Below are 14991 nucleotides of genomic sequence, written 5' to 3' on the forward strand. Positions count from 1 at the left end.
TGAATAGTAAAGTATCATATACGGTTAGTTTTCTTCTTTTATGTGTTTTTCAATTTGTTTGAAATTAAGAAACAAATATTATTGTGATTTTTCAGAAAGAGCTGGACATGGTTAAAATCAGCAAAGATGCATCTAAAGTACCATCCTGGCTGAACTGTACAAAAACCATGATACCTGACTTTGTTGCCAGGGATCCCAAGGTAAAGTTTCAAGTTCATGATTTTATCAAAGCATGTTAAAATATATTTTGTTATTACCGTACTTATAAGGCCTGCTTCACTAACTTTAATGAAGCAGGCCACCCCCTGCCTGGAGAGCCTGGTTTGGAACTGGCTTCCCCTTCTTCCAAGGAGACATGACTTGAGATTAGTGCGACCCCTACCTCAATATATACCCATCCAGTATATCCTATTACTCTGGAAGCAGTGCAAAGGTCTTTTTAGGTCTAGGTGCAATTTCAAAGCTTCTTGTCTTAAGAGACCAAAATTAAAAAAAAAAAAAACAAAGATTTGATTGATATATATTATGATATTTAGGTTAAAACGTAGCTTTAAACATTAAATCATGAGTTAAAGTAAAGTAGTACAGGATCATCAGAATTTGATTTTTGTTACTTCACAAACAAGAAAACAACTTCAAAATCAGATGGTTCTCACTTCTAGAGTAAAATATTTCTTGTTTTTCCAAACAATTTATCACTTTATTGAAAAAAATTTAAAATTTTTCAACAAAGTCTTATACAAAGAAAGCAAGCATACCATTTTGTACTATAATATTTGTAATGGTTATTTACATACAAAACAGTATAATGATATATTAGTAAAATAGTATTCAAATTAAAATTTTTGTAAATCGACAACAGCCTGAGAGGGTGTCTTGACGGATAAAAATAGCAAGTCATCATCTGTTTCTTTGTACACAACTTGAAGCAATACAGCGCACTTGTTCTAATAAGGCAGACACTTTCTTCACAAAATTAAGTTGTCATTGTAAGGGAGTGTAGTACTGTTTTTTTAATATGACCTTATTAGTTGTAAATCTGATATTGTTAATTTGATATGTAGGCCCAGCCTGTGTGGGAGATCACTGGTGCAGAGTTTACAAAGCATGAGGTACACACAGCTTCTGGGATATCTGTCAGGTTCCCACGGGTAACCAGGATACGTAGTGACAAGGACTGGGAGACTGCGACTTCATTGCCTGAGTTGCAGGTAAAAAGAATAATTTACACAAAGGCGTAAGCATTATCTACACAGTAACACGTTGGAAAATAATAATTTTGTCAGACTTTTAACATATTTTATACATATTTACAAAACATATGATATGATACATATGATCTTTCCTAACTGTTATCGTTTAGCCAATTGGGTTCACTTCTTTAAATAAATTGCTCTTGTGCCCCTAGGGGTACATGCGTTAGGCATTGTTTTGAGTGGTTTTACTAATCTGCTTGTCTGTCTAGTTTGTGAAGTATGAGTCCGTGCTTATAGAAATACTTCAGAATATGTGGGGTTTGCTACCATTGCTCATAAAACACTAGTCGGATATACGATTACTGAATTCATTAGGTTAAAAAATTATAACATCATAGAATAGAAGTTCTTGTCATGTTATTGAATGCAATAGTTTTAAATTACTTAAAAAAAAATTTAAATACAAGAAAATACTACTTTTGTGTTCATCATAACATAAATCTTAATAGTAGTTCAAACCAATAGCTTCATTTGTACGTTGTGTTGAAGCACTTTAGATAGGTGGAACAATAGGGGTTAACATTTTTCACTTTCTTCCTTGCTTCTTTTGTGCTTAGTTTATCTACAAGATATTTGTATCAAGAAAGAAGCCTGTTAATTGTGTTATGAGCTAATCCACCTTGTTTGTTGAGACATTGTTTGAGTTGCCATTATCCCGGGACTCGGTGCTGCAGCTCGCACGACTCTTATAGGAGTATTATCAGAGGTAGTTGTAGAGTTGGTAGATGATATGTTTTTCATCAGTCCTACCTTAAATCAGAACATAACCCACTTTTAATTCGATTAACTAGGAAAAAACCATTGCATTGACAACATGGGTTCCTAGCAGTATTTTGTATTGGCACCTTTTTGGTTGTAACCTAGCACATTTAAAAATTAGCATCCTTTTTTTCATTATTTCAGAAGGGAGTACGATGCTAGAGTCTTCTGCTTGTTTTGGTACATATAGTAATTTTTGTGTTTGGCTAGTTTCACTTGTTATATTTCCACTTACTATGTAAACCTTATTTTGTATGTATATTTCTTTTCAGTATAAAGTTTTCACAGCTATACCCCATATTTGAGGTTTTCTGTGTTGTATTGATATAAAATATGATTTTCACACCAAAGGATTAACATATCATCTATTACAAGGCTTTCTTTAGGCATCATTATTTGTCAGCACATCTTTTATCTTCTCTTTACGAAATGAGTCGCTAAACAAATAATGATGGACGTATCTAATTATTTCTGTAGCTACAAGATCTGGATCCTTGTCATATAGGAAATTTTCATAAATTTCCATTTTGATTTGATATAACAAAGTCATCCCCCTGTTGCTAAGGAGCAAAAACTCAGCTGCCAGCTGCCACTGAAGGTCAAAGGGTTGCTAATATTGTTGTAGAGTTCGTTTCAGAAAGTGGTGCCATTGTTAAATCTTTTTATTTATAATTTTAATAGTCACTCTCGGTGCTCTATCGTAAACTATCAAGTGAAATTATTTCATCACTACCACCTGTTGACTTATTGCAACTGTTACTGTCTTCCACTTGCTTCAAAATCAGTTAGTTCATAATGTGTTTAAAATCATCATAGGTTTCATCAATATCCCTTCTGTGTATTGTTGTGTTATATGCCATACAACACGATCTAATTCAATTCACAGGACAGTGACGCAAGGTATATTGGCACAGGTAACTGCAATTTGATTTATTTGGTATCAATGTGCATGTATCATCCACATCATTGTTACTCATGCAACTGTGGACCACAGACTCACCAACCAAAAACATGTACATCACAGCCGAGGTGCATCATGTAGTCCAAAGGGTACATTGAAAAATATATATTGACGTTGAATTAACTTTATTTCTGGAAAATTGCAGAGTACACATGTTTTCCTCATTTTAACGTTCACTTTCCTCTTGTAACACTCTACTCATTACCGAACATTCTGAAACACTTTAAAAATAGCATCTTATCATTTCCATTAGATGCATTATCATTTCCATTAGATGCATTATCATTCCCATTAGATGCATTATCATTCATAAATAGTTACAAGGTAGGAGTACGCCATACTACGTGTCACGTAAGAGGCTTGGCAGAGGCAAAATTTATAATCCATACCTTATAATAATAATAATTCTTTATTGCAGTAAAACAATTAACAAAATTGCATTGCAAGCGTCATTTCAACATTTTGATTTAAAAATTATTATTTAATTATTAATTATTTAACTCTCAATGTCTTGCAAGAAGATTGACAGACAGACAATATTAATACATAATAATATTTTTTTTTAAACGCACAAAAACACAAAAAACAAAATTTACGTTCATCCAAATTCCATGCATCATGATAGAACATATTCTTGTCTATGTAAAAGTGAAGTTTCGTTAAAATTTTAAAGTCTACGGTGAAGTCTTTCTTGTCATATCATGCCATGTGGTACATTAAAGTTTTTGTTCATGTAGTAAGGTTTCATAGCATTGTTCAAATTCTTTTTTAAAGTTTGTTAATGACAATTGAAGGTTTGAAAGGATAACAGGGTATTGGGCATTTGCCATCATTATATATGTTACATATAACATTAATGAGTTATACATTTTATAACATAAAATTATGGCAAATGCCGAAACCTTCATTTAAAATGTTCAAATAATAAAAGTTCCAGTGAGCTATGGAGGGTACTACAACATGATAGTGCTCTAAAATAAACTTTTTCAGCAGTTTTTAACATTGAATTTCCACATTATTTTTTATGAAAAAAGTCACATTATCAAATCACGTTTGAAATTGAACCTTCATAAATTTCAAGCTGCTTTTTTCAAGAATCTTGAAATTATGACAAGCTTCATGCAAAGTTTTAAGAGTGTAGGTCATTTTATTTCCGAGTCTCTAGAATGATAGGCTTCACTAAAGTTCAGCCAAGCACTAGAATTGAGAAATGAGCATAACTGCATATTTATCTTAAAATGGGATAGGAAATGTCTTAATCGAGATGTTTAGTTAACTAAACGAATGTTCCCTTCTACTTGGTTACTGTCTTCAAGTATATCCAAGTGTTCACAGGCAAAAGTTGTAAAATTTTGATAGTAATTAAATTCTTTGCAACTATTATAATTTAATGATTGCTTTTCTATTATTTCACAGAATTTGTACAAACTATCCAAGGACACATCTGATTTCACAATGGCTAGTACTTCGACCACCTCCAGCCCTGTGACGTCTCCACGCAAACGTCCTGCAACACCCCAGCAATCACCTCGCAAGAAGAGAGCCAACACCAGCTCCCCCACGACATCTGGTGGAGATGAGGATTCAACCGCAACCACTGCAGCCAGGGGCAACATCAAGCGCACTACGGTTGTGAGTACTGGAGCATATTATAAGTTATCTATTGTGATAAAATCAATGGTTTACAATTCAAATCATTGTACCTCTAAAAATGTACAAGGTTTTGTCCATAATTTTCCAGCCTGCCCTAATTTACCTGCGTAAGCTACCTCGGACCAGTTCCATTTGGCAGAACAATATGTTTTTCCAATGTTTCCTCATTGGTAATATAATATGAAATATTTGAAACAATAAACATCTTGCTTCTTTTTAACTGTTGACATGTGGAAAGACAATGATGTGTATTAAATGTACTTGAAAGTTTATTCAGATATATTTGTTTAACACTTTTTAAATAAATGTGAATTGCGTATTGTCCCTAATGAGATAACATAGCTTTGAGACATCTGGAGAGAAATATTAAATCTAAAAGTTTCTATACCTGTACTGTTGTATTGTGTTTTGGCTTGCTGCATAATTAGACGCACTGAGGCCCAATGAATCACAATTCGAAAAAACTGACAGTTACAATTAATGCCAAGTAGTAAAGCTGTAAGATTGATAGCCATAATTTTTAACATGACTGTTTGTATGCGTGTATATTTGCAGTTTTGTACGTAGCATTTAATAAAACCAATATCCCATACACAATGTGTGTGTTTTTATGCAGCAATTAACAGATGTGATGGGTAACAATTTCACTCGGGATATTCTGCAGGTTACGAGAGACACTTCCGATGATGCTCCTCCACAGAAGAAAGCCAGAGATCTTAAAAATGTAAGTCAATAAAGTAACTGTAAGATTCAGATTCAGATTCAGATTCCTTTATTTGTCATTACACATTACAGAATGCAGGACAAGTGTCAACAACAACAACAATAAATTAATAAGTTACAACAATTAATAACAGTCAATAATTAAGAAAGTTTATGTCATAATACTCTTGAACACTGTACAGACATTCATCCAATAAAATATGCTTAATACTATTCTTAAATTTGTTTACAGGCAGCACCTTAAGTGTTAGTACGTTCAACCATTTTAGTTATATCATATCGTTGATATAATGTTGAAGACAAAGTATGTAATTAATCAATCATTTATTGTCAGAACACAAAGTGTATAACGATGTCATCAGTTAAAGGATAACAACAATCCACACTAACCTATGATTATTAAATACAAATACATTTTTAAAATGCATCAACCCTTTAAATACATGTTTGATTTACTATATTCAAGAATAAAGTTTTTTGTCATTATGTAAGACATTGTCAAAACAGTGAATATTTTTTTAATAAAACTAGGTCAATTTTAAAATTACAATTGATTGATCTAGGTGTAAAATTACTATAAAAGTATAAAATACAGTGACTAAAAGGACTAAAACCAGGTTAAAAGTTACCCTATACATCAAAGTACTCACTTACACTATACAAGCATTTTTCAGTTAACCGTAACTTAATAGTGGTTTTAAATCTGTTTAGGGACATGCCTTTGACATCACTAGGTAATGCATTGAATAACTTAATGCCCTGATATACAAAGCTGTTTTGAGTGCTAGAGTAAAAGCATCTTTTTGTAACAATATTTAGCCTATTCCTTGTTTCATAGCCATGAATATCAGCTATATTTTGTAAAGCATAGAGGTTTTCTTTAATGTACATTATTGTAGAAAAAACATACAGGGATGGGAAGGAAAGAATGCATGATTTGATCAAATATGGTTTACAGTGAGTCAAATTTGGCAAATTGCAAATAAGCCTAATGATTTTTTGCAAAACAAACAACTTATCACAATAGCCAGAGTTTCCCCAAAGGTTGATTCCATAGTTTAGCTGACTATGTACAACGGCATAATACACACTAAGCAGGATATCCTGAGTTACTTTATTTCTTAAAGATCTTATCAAGAATATGCCTTTTGCAATCTTTGTTGCCACATAATCGATATGATGTTGTCATTTTTAATCACTCTGCAAATATATGCCAAGAAACTTGAGAGGAGGATCACAGCTCTCTTTATTTGAAAGACTTAAAATAAGATCTTGTGTCTTTTGAGAGTTTAGATTAAGTTTGTTCGCACTGCGCCAATCAAGAATGGTCTCAGAGCTGTCTGTTAAAATGGCATTTGTATTATCTACACACTTATCTTGTATACACATTCCCAAGTCATCTGCAAACAAAAAGGTCTTTATAATGTTACTTTGCAAATTATACGGAAGGTTGTTGATATACAGGGCAAAAAGCTTTGGTCCCAAAATGGAACCTTGTGGAATTCCATGGCGTACATACAGAGTGCTAGAAAAGTTGCTGTTTAGAAATACAGTTTGAAGTCTATTTTCTAATTATGATTTTAACAGCCTTACAACAGAATTACTGAAAAAGTAATAAGGTAACTTATTTACTAAGATGCTGTGGTCCACAATGTCAAAGGCCTTGGACATATCATAGGATCTAAGAACTACATTATGATGGTTCTCAATACCTTCATCGGAGTTGGACAGCTCTAACAGTGCTCTTCTTAGGTATAAAGCTAAACTGACTCTTTGACAGTAAGTTATTGTTTTCCAAAAAGTGCACAAGTTGACCATGTAAAAGTCTCTCTAAGACCTTTGACACTGTGGGCACAATAGATATAGGCCTATAGTTGTCACATAACTCCTTTGCTCCCCTTTTGTGTATGGGTATTATCTTACTAACCTTCATTAAATCAGGAAAAACACCCTGAGTGATACATAAATTGAATAAGTAAGTGAGGGACTTCACAAATAAAAACAGAAGCAACTTTTAGAATGGCAGAATTTAGCCCATAGACATCCAGGCATGCGCTTTCTCTTAGTCCATTTATGGCTTTAAAAACTTCTTCCACAGTAAAAACATTAATATTAAAACTATTTACAAATCTATTACCATCACAGTTGGCACTATTTACATAAAAGCTATGGTCTACTATATTAAAAGGCACCTTGGTTCTAATATCATTTACACAATCCACAAAATATTTATTAAATTTATCTGCTGTCAAAGAAACTGGTGTAGGCAGAGGTTTACTGTTACTCTTCATACAGATATTGATGAAACAATTGACCAAGCAGCCTTGGTTTCATTCAAAGAAGTATTTACCATATCACAAATTGCAGAAAACTTTGCTTTTTGAATTTCATGCTTTTTAACTATTGTAAATCTTGCCTTTAAGATCTATACTATTTTTTAACAAAAAGTGCACCCTATCTACATCCCTTTTAATAGAAACAAGACCCTCATGATACCAATTGCTACTTTTGCTTTTTCTTCCAGTTGTGGTACTAATATGGCTTTTTGAACTACAGCATCTATTAGTAATCAATTATTAATAGTTTGTAGCATCTTTCCACTAGTAATTTTTGTAGCACAATATTGCATTGTTTAATAAGTTATATATAAAAATTTAGGATTCATTACAAAATTATATACAAGGTGTGTTCAAAAAGTATCTTGAATTTTCACGGGTTATGTATATTCGAATTTTGATTTTTTTTTTTTTTTGTGGCATATGTCTCTCACTTATGTTGACAATTTCGGCCATTTTGAATGTTCAATTAATTGTTGACAGCTGCTTTGCTTGCACGTGTTTTGGTTCGTCTTCGATTTTTACCTATTCAAAAAAATGGAACAAAGAACCTCTATCAAATTTTGTGTGAAAAACGAAATTAAGTGCGTGGATGCATTTCGAATGTTGACTGTGGCATACGGAGAAGCTACTTTGGACAAAAGCAACGTTTATCGGTGGTACAAAATGTTTTCAGAAGGCCGAGAAGAAGTGAACGACGAAAAGCGTGCCGGACGCCCGAGCACTTCAACAACAGATGAAAAAATTTATGAAGTGAAGAAAATTGTATTGGCAATCGTCGAATCACTGTTAGAGAAATTGCAGAGGACCTAGGCATATCGATTGGCTCGTGCCATTAGATTTTAATCGATAATTTGGGCATGAGATGGGTCGCCACAAAATTTGAACCAAAATTGCTCAATTTCGATCAAAAACAGCATCGCATGAACATTGCTAATGAGATGTTGGAACCTGTCCGTGACGACCCGAATTTGCTCCAGAGGGTCATAACTGGTGACGAATTGTGGGTTTATGATTATGACATGGAAACCAAAGCTCAATCATCTCAATGGAAGCTGCCGCACGAACCAAGACCAAAAAAAGCATGCCAAGTTCGGTCGAATGTGAAAGTTTTCCTTACAGTTTTCTTCGATTGCAGGGGCGTGGTGCATCATAAGTTCTTGCCACAAGGTAGAACGGTGAATAAGGAATATTACCTGCAAGTTATGCGCAATTTGCGCGAAGCAATCCGCCAGAAACACCCGAATTTGTGGAAAAACAAAAATTGGCTTTTGCACCACGATAACGCCCCTGCTCACACATCACTGCTTGTACGTGACTTCTTGGCCAAAAACAACACACTAATGATACCGCAGCCACCGTATTCTCCAGATCTGGTCCCCTGAGACTTTTTCTTGTTCCCGAAACTGAAGAGGCCCATGAAAGGACGTCGCTATGCCACGATTGACAAGATAGAGACAGCATTGAAGGAGGAGCTGAACAAGATACAAAAAAATGATTTTTTGAAATGCTTCGAAGATTGGAAAAACATTGGCATAAGTGTATAATATCCCAGGGAGATTACTTTGAAGGGGACAAAATAAATATTCACGAATAAATAAATAATTTTTGAAAATACACAAAATTCGTGATACTTTTTTAACACACCTCTTAAATTGAACTAAAATTGATAATTAATACATTTTATAAGTTTCTTAAGAACCACCAATAGTGAATGTCAAAGCTGAATCTTTAAAAAAATATTCAGAACTGAAAGTTGTTTAAGTATATTTAAAAATTGAATGTGCCGAAATTTTCTGTGTTATGAATTATTGGATGTGATACACATTGATGTCACTTTATTTTCAGAAAACTTTGTTGATCGAAAAAAGTTGAAGTCAAAGATGTATTGTCACCTGCACATATGGCGTCATAATAATTAAATATCACAAACTAACTATAAACAGAGGCTAACATTCCTGGAGACTTCAGACACACCATTAACATTATGATTTAATATTCAATTATATTACAACTGAGGAATAACTTAAAACATGTGTTGTGTCTGTATTAAATTAAATTTATAATTTTAAAATTGTTCTGATATATTTTACTGTCGGTAACAAAATAATTTAAAATAGTGGAAAATCAATTCAGCATTTTTTGTAAAGAAGAATGTGTTTGGTGTTTCCAAATTTTTGTCTTTTGTAACACAAATTTATTAATTTCGTGTAATTTACATTATTTTTATTCTTTAATGAGTAAATACTTTGTTGAAAATATTTTATTATATCCCTTAGTTCTAGAAACTTGGAAAGACAACTGGGCGATCTGATAACACTGCATCCAAGCCAGCACATGAAATTTTATTTCTGGAACTAAGGAACAATAAACTATTCTAACCAGCAAAATTATTATTATATACTCTAATTCTCCTCAGTCTGTTGTGATGGTTTTTCGATATTGGCTATGATTTACAAAGTGAAACGGAAGTGCCTGAGCCTAGGTGAATTCTTTGTTGTCATCTGATAAGGTATGGTTGATGTTACAATCAGATATTATTAGTGGAAATACTATTTCATACTTTTCAGTCCAAGTTCAAGAACATACAATTTTATTATTTATAAAGAATTTGACGCAACTTTGTTATAGTTTTGCTTTACAAAATGCCTAAAAATATTAAACTTTTCTGGTTGTAAGATTCAAATTATTTTATCAACGTAATAAATGTTGGCAAAACAATGGGGGACATTCATTTGTACCTTGAGTCAATAGCAATGGCTCCTTTAAAATCTCACAGTGCTGGTAAACATATTCCTTTGTACCTCTTTGTCTTTACCACAATGAGCAATTGATTACCTTGGGGCAAAGCTCTTAATTTGTTTGGATTCCATAACTTGACTGCTTACTGAAATCACCATAAGCATGCTCTGAGACAGGTATATTAGTTATACCTGAAGTGGAACAAAATGACCACTAGAGTCAGACTGTCAGTACACTAGTCAGGTAGACAGTGTCCATCCATTACTCAAGTAAGAATCAATCATTTAAAATGTCCTAGTAGTGTTCTTCCGTTTCTCTCATATTATTACCCCTTTTTTTGACTACTTATTTATGTTTATTTTGCTGGGGTTTTTGTAACTACAACTAGAACTAGTTGTAAAAAATAAAATAAATATAGTTGGAATGAAATTTGGTCACCCATTAAAAAGTTTTAAGATCTGTTTGGATTGAGAAGACTCTCCTGATACATCTTTAGTAATTTTGTAAGAATTAATACGTATTGTAAGGAATTTTAATATGGCAATTCAATTTTTATATCTATTTTCAGCCGTTGCCGGATGTATTTGTAGGAGTGAAGCTGTTTCTACCAGAGGAAGGAGTTACAAGTAAAGATGTGCTGGAACGATACTTTATTGCGTATCCTTTAATAATCAGAAAATACAATTTTATGCAATATTTATTTATATTCATTTATGAATACTAAAAGTTAAGGTTATCTTGTATGAGCTTAACGTGTTGACTGTAGCAGAATCAGAATCAGAATTTTTATTGCCGTTACAAATGTGGTATGCATGGCATCGTCATCTCATACAAAACAAATTGTATTATAAAAGTAAAATATTCATAACTACACTATGTTAGCTTCAATATGATCTATAACTTCATCTAAACTGTATGCTGCTAGATTTACTAAGATATTTTTTAAGCATTTCTTAAACCTAATAAAATCTAGACATTTAATATGATTTGGTAACATGTTATAAATTTTAATACCTATCTCTACAAAACTATTTTTGGTACACTGGTAGGTACAGTAGTTTACTCTAAGATTAGAACAATTTCTAGTAAAGTAATTATGTATAGAGCTATTTACTGTTATTGTCTGCAAGTTATTTTTAACATACAGTAATACATCCAGAACAAATATAGAAGGCACAGTCAACACCTCTAATTGTCTAAACAAAGGTTTGCAATGGGTTCTATTGTTTACATTACACATTATCCTAATAGCTCTCTTCTGCAATATCAAAAGTCTTTTGGTGTTAGGATCATTGCCCCATACAATAACTCCATAGGACAAATGACTCTGGATGTGTGCATAGTATACTGCAGTTAATGTTTCAATATTTACAATTAATCTCAATCTTAACAACATAAAAATGCCTTTTGCTAATTTTTTACATAAAACTTCTATATGTCTGTTCCATTTCAGATTCTCTTGGAGGTGAACACCTAGAAACTTTACATTATCATGGTTAGGTTTATGTTGCAAACTAAAATTAATCTCCTGAGTTTTCTCATGGTTTACACAGAGGACGTTCGCTGCACACCAATCATTCACAATTGAGTTAGCGACCAATAGAGAATCATTTACTACATTAAGATTTTTACCATTCAGTAAGATTGCTAGGTCGTCTGCAAACATGTATGATCTTGTCACATTGTTATTTATGGAGGCTGGCAGGTCATTTACATAAATTATAAATAATACAGGTCCCAAAATGGATCCTTGTGGAACCCCTGCTGTAACTGCATTGTATTGAGAAGAGCTTCCATTAAAAGCAACCATTTGATATCTCTCTTTGAGATATGATTTAAAAAATTGTAAAGACAGATCATCAAAATCATAATACTTAAGTTTATCTAACAAAATTTCATGATTTACCGTGTCGAAGGCTTTAGACATGTCGAAGACCACTTTTTTATCATCTACACCATAAATACAGTTCTTCATAAATTTTACAATAGCATTTAGTGTTCCTCTCTTAGGCCTAAAACCAAACTGACTATCTGATAACAATAGGTTACTTTCAAAATACTGAATTACTTGCCTATTTATTATTACCTCAAACACTTTTGAAACAATTGGAATTATCGAGACAGGTCTAAAACTCTTATGTTCTTTCCGTGAACCTTTTTTATACAGTGGTATAACCTTTGCCAGCTTAAGGCACCTTGGAAATGTACCATTATTAATACAAAGATTCAAGAGATAGGCTAGAGCTTCGGCAATAAAAGGTGCAGCAAGTTTCAACAGCTCAGAATTAAAACCATACACATCCAGACATGAACTATTACTTAACAAATTAATAGCATCATACATCTGTTCAACCTTTACTTCAGTAATCCTAAATTCACAGTTAGACACATTACAACTTAACTTACTTAAATAGTATGACATAGACTGACTAGAAAAAGGCACATTAGCAATGAGATCATTTACACTATTCACAAAAAAGTTATTGAAATCACAAGCTGTTAGACTACTTCCAACTTCTGTACTTTTAGACCTATCACTATTACTTATATTTTCATTAATAATAGACCACATAATTTTAGGTTTATTTTTAGCAGATGACACCCTCTCACAATTAAAACGTAGCTTACAACTTCTAACATCGCTTTTATATTTCTTCTTTAATTTCATATAACATTCTTTAAAGTAGGTTATGCCTGTAGACTTATACTGAGCATACATATATAAACAACTTTCCTTAAGTTCTTTGAGGTCTGTATTATACCAAGAGGGAAGTTTACAATAATCCCTAACAGCTGGTACATACTTAATAGGAAAAGCAATATTCACAATGTTCATAAATTTATTTAAAAAATAGTCAAATTTATCATCTATGCTATTTAACTCATACAGAAGCAACCAGTTAATTTTACTAATTAGAGTGACAAAATACAATGAATTGATATAATCAATTGTTCTGACAATTTTAAAATCTTTTTGCTTAGAACTATTTACATTGGTTAGCCTACTATTTACATGACTGGTAACGTTATCTTTCCTTGGTAACAATTTCCATTTTAGAACAATTGCATGATGGTCTGACATAACCATAGGCTCCACTGCAGCATTCTCAATTCTGTCAAAATGTACAGTAGTGGCAATGTTGTCAATACATGATCCGCCATCCACAAAATTCGTGCTAGGCCTAGTTACATCAGAAATGGTTGTCCAAAGGTTAAAACCTAAAAGTAAATCTAAAAACTTAGCTTTCCTAGAGTCATTGACTAAAATATCAATATTAAAATCGCCACACAGCATAATTGATGCCTTATTCTTATTACTATTCATAAAATTACTCAACAATTCATACATGTGCTCAATAAAATTGTCAAAGTTCTGACCGTCAGGTACTCTATATATTTCGATACAAACTAGGTTAATCTCCTTTATAAATACAGCAGCTACTTCACAGATATATTGACTAGACAGTTCTGTTAAAAAAGTCATCTCCTCGCCCAGCCATCTGGATCTTAAAAATATTGCAGTGCCCCCTCTTTGGCCCGAAGATCTACAAAATGCGCTGATCAATTTAAAATCTGGTAGACTCACCTCCATCAGTTCATCGCTGCTCAACCAATGTTCACAAACACACAACATGTCTGTATTAAATTTCATTGCCAACAAATTAGCTTCATCTCTCTTTCCAAGAAAACCCTGCACATTCCAATGTCCAATATTTACACTGTCCTTAGATTTATAGTCCAAGTCTATAGGCTTTGATGGCCTACTCATATCTGCACCTAGGACCCTTTGGTTACATACGTGTTTTGTGCTAAAAAATCACCAGGTGTTCCCATAGCCTCGGTTTTATTCCTGTGGGGCTTATACTTTCCAATTATACATCCCTCAGGCCACAAGTTTGGATGCATCAGTTCTTCACTTAAATTAAATGGCTCGCCAATCTTAAATGAGCTATAACCATTAAACCTTGTAGTCAGCTTTTCACACACATATGAATCTGAGTCCTTCAGATCCTTAAGGTAACTTTTAATATTGTCAGAGCTTTCAGTTGCGTCAAGCCCTGATAGAAAAATCCAATACAGCCTCGGTGCAGTTTTTAACATATTGCCTTCACTTGACACTTTAGTTCCAAAAATTACTTTATTTTTCACATTCCTCTTTAAAGCATCCCTAAAGCTGTATGGTGCCGCAATACTAACACTATTTTCATGCATAGGTCTGCCTTTAGTCAGAGGCACATTAGTTGAGTTGTTCCTAAGCCTAGGCTTACCTTGTTCAACATAACCTCCATTAGGTCTAGGTTTACGCATTTCATACTGGTTGTAACTAGGCATATACCTAGCTGTCACTGGTTTCTTTTTGTGATTAACCACCTTCCATTCAGAATTATTAATAACTCGTTGTCCGTTCACAACTCTGATAGCCCCACCACTAGGCCTACGGGATCCAGCTGCTTCCGAAGTCACATCAGCTTTGTCAGAGAGTGAATTATCGCTATTATCGTTTGATTCAATGTCCACACCAACATTATTGTCCAAAGCAACAGTATTGGATATGCCTTCC

At 33.2% G+C, this 14991-nt stretch overlaps 1 protein-coding gene across 1 annotated transcript in view; it reads left to right on the forward strand.

Annotated features, from left to right (window-relative positions):
* The window catches only part of LOC124358407 (DNA ligase 3-like), a 109156-nt gene that overhangs the window by 89558 nt on the left and 4607 nt on the right, over positions 1–14991 (forward strand). The window contains 5 exon segments of the mRNA XM_046810706.1: positions 96–200; positions 1065–1211; positions 4393–4608; positions 5246–5353; positions 10999–11087. Of these exon segments, the coding sequence (XP_046666662.1) occupies positions 96–200; positions 1065–1211; positions 4393–4608; positions 5246–5353; positions 10999–11087 (665 nt within the window).

The sequence above is a fragment of the Homalodisca vitripennis genome, chromosome 3 (genome assembly GCF_021130785.1).
Source record: "Homalodisca vitripennis isolate AUS2020 chromosome 3, UT_GWSS_2.1, whole genome shotgun sequence".
NCBI classification, from domain to species: domain Eukaryota; kingdom Metazoa; phylum Arthropoda; class Insecta; order Hemiptera; family Cicadellidae; genus Homalodisca; species Homalodisca vitripennis.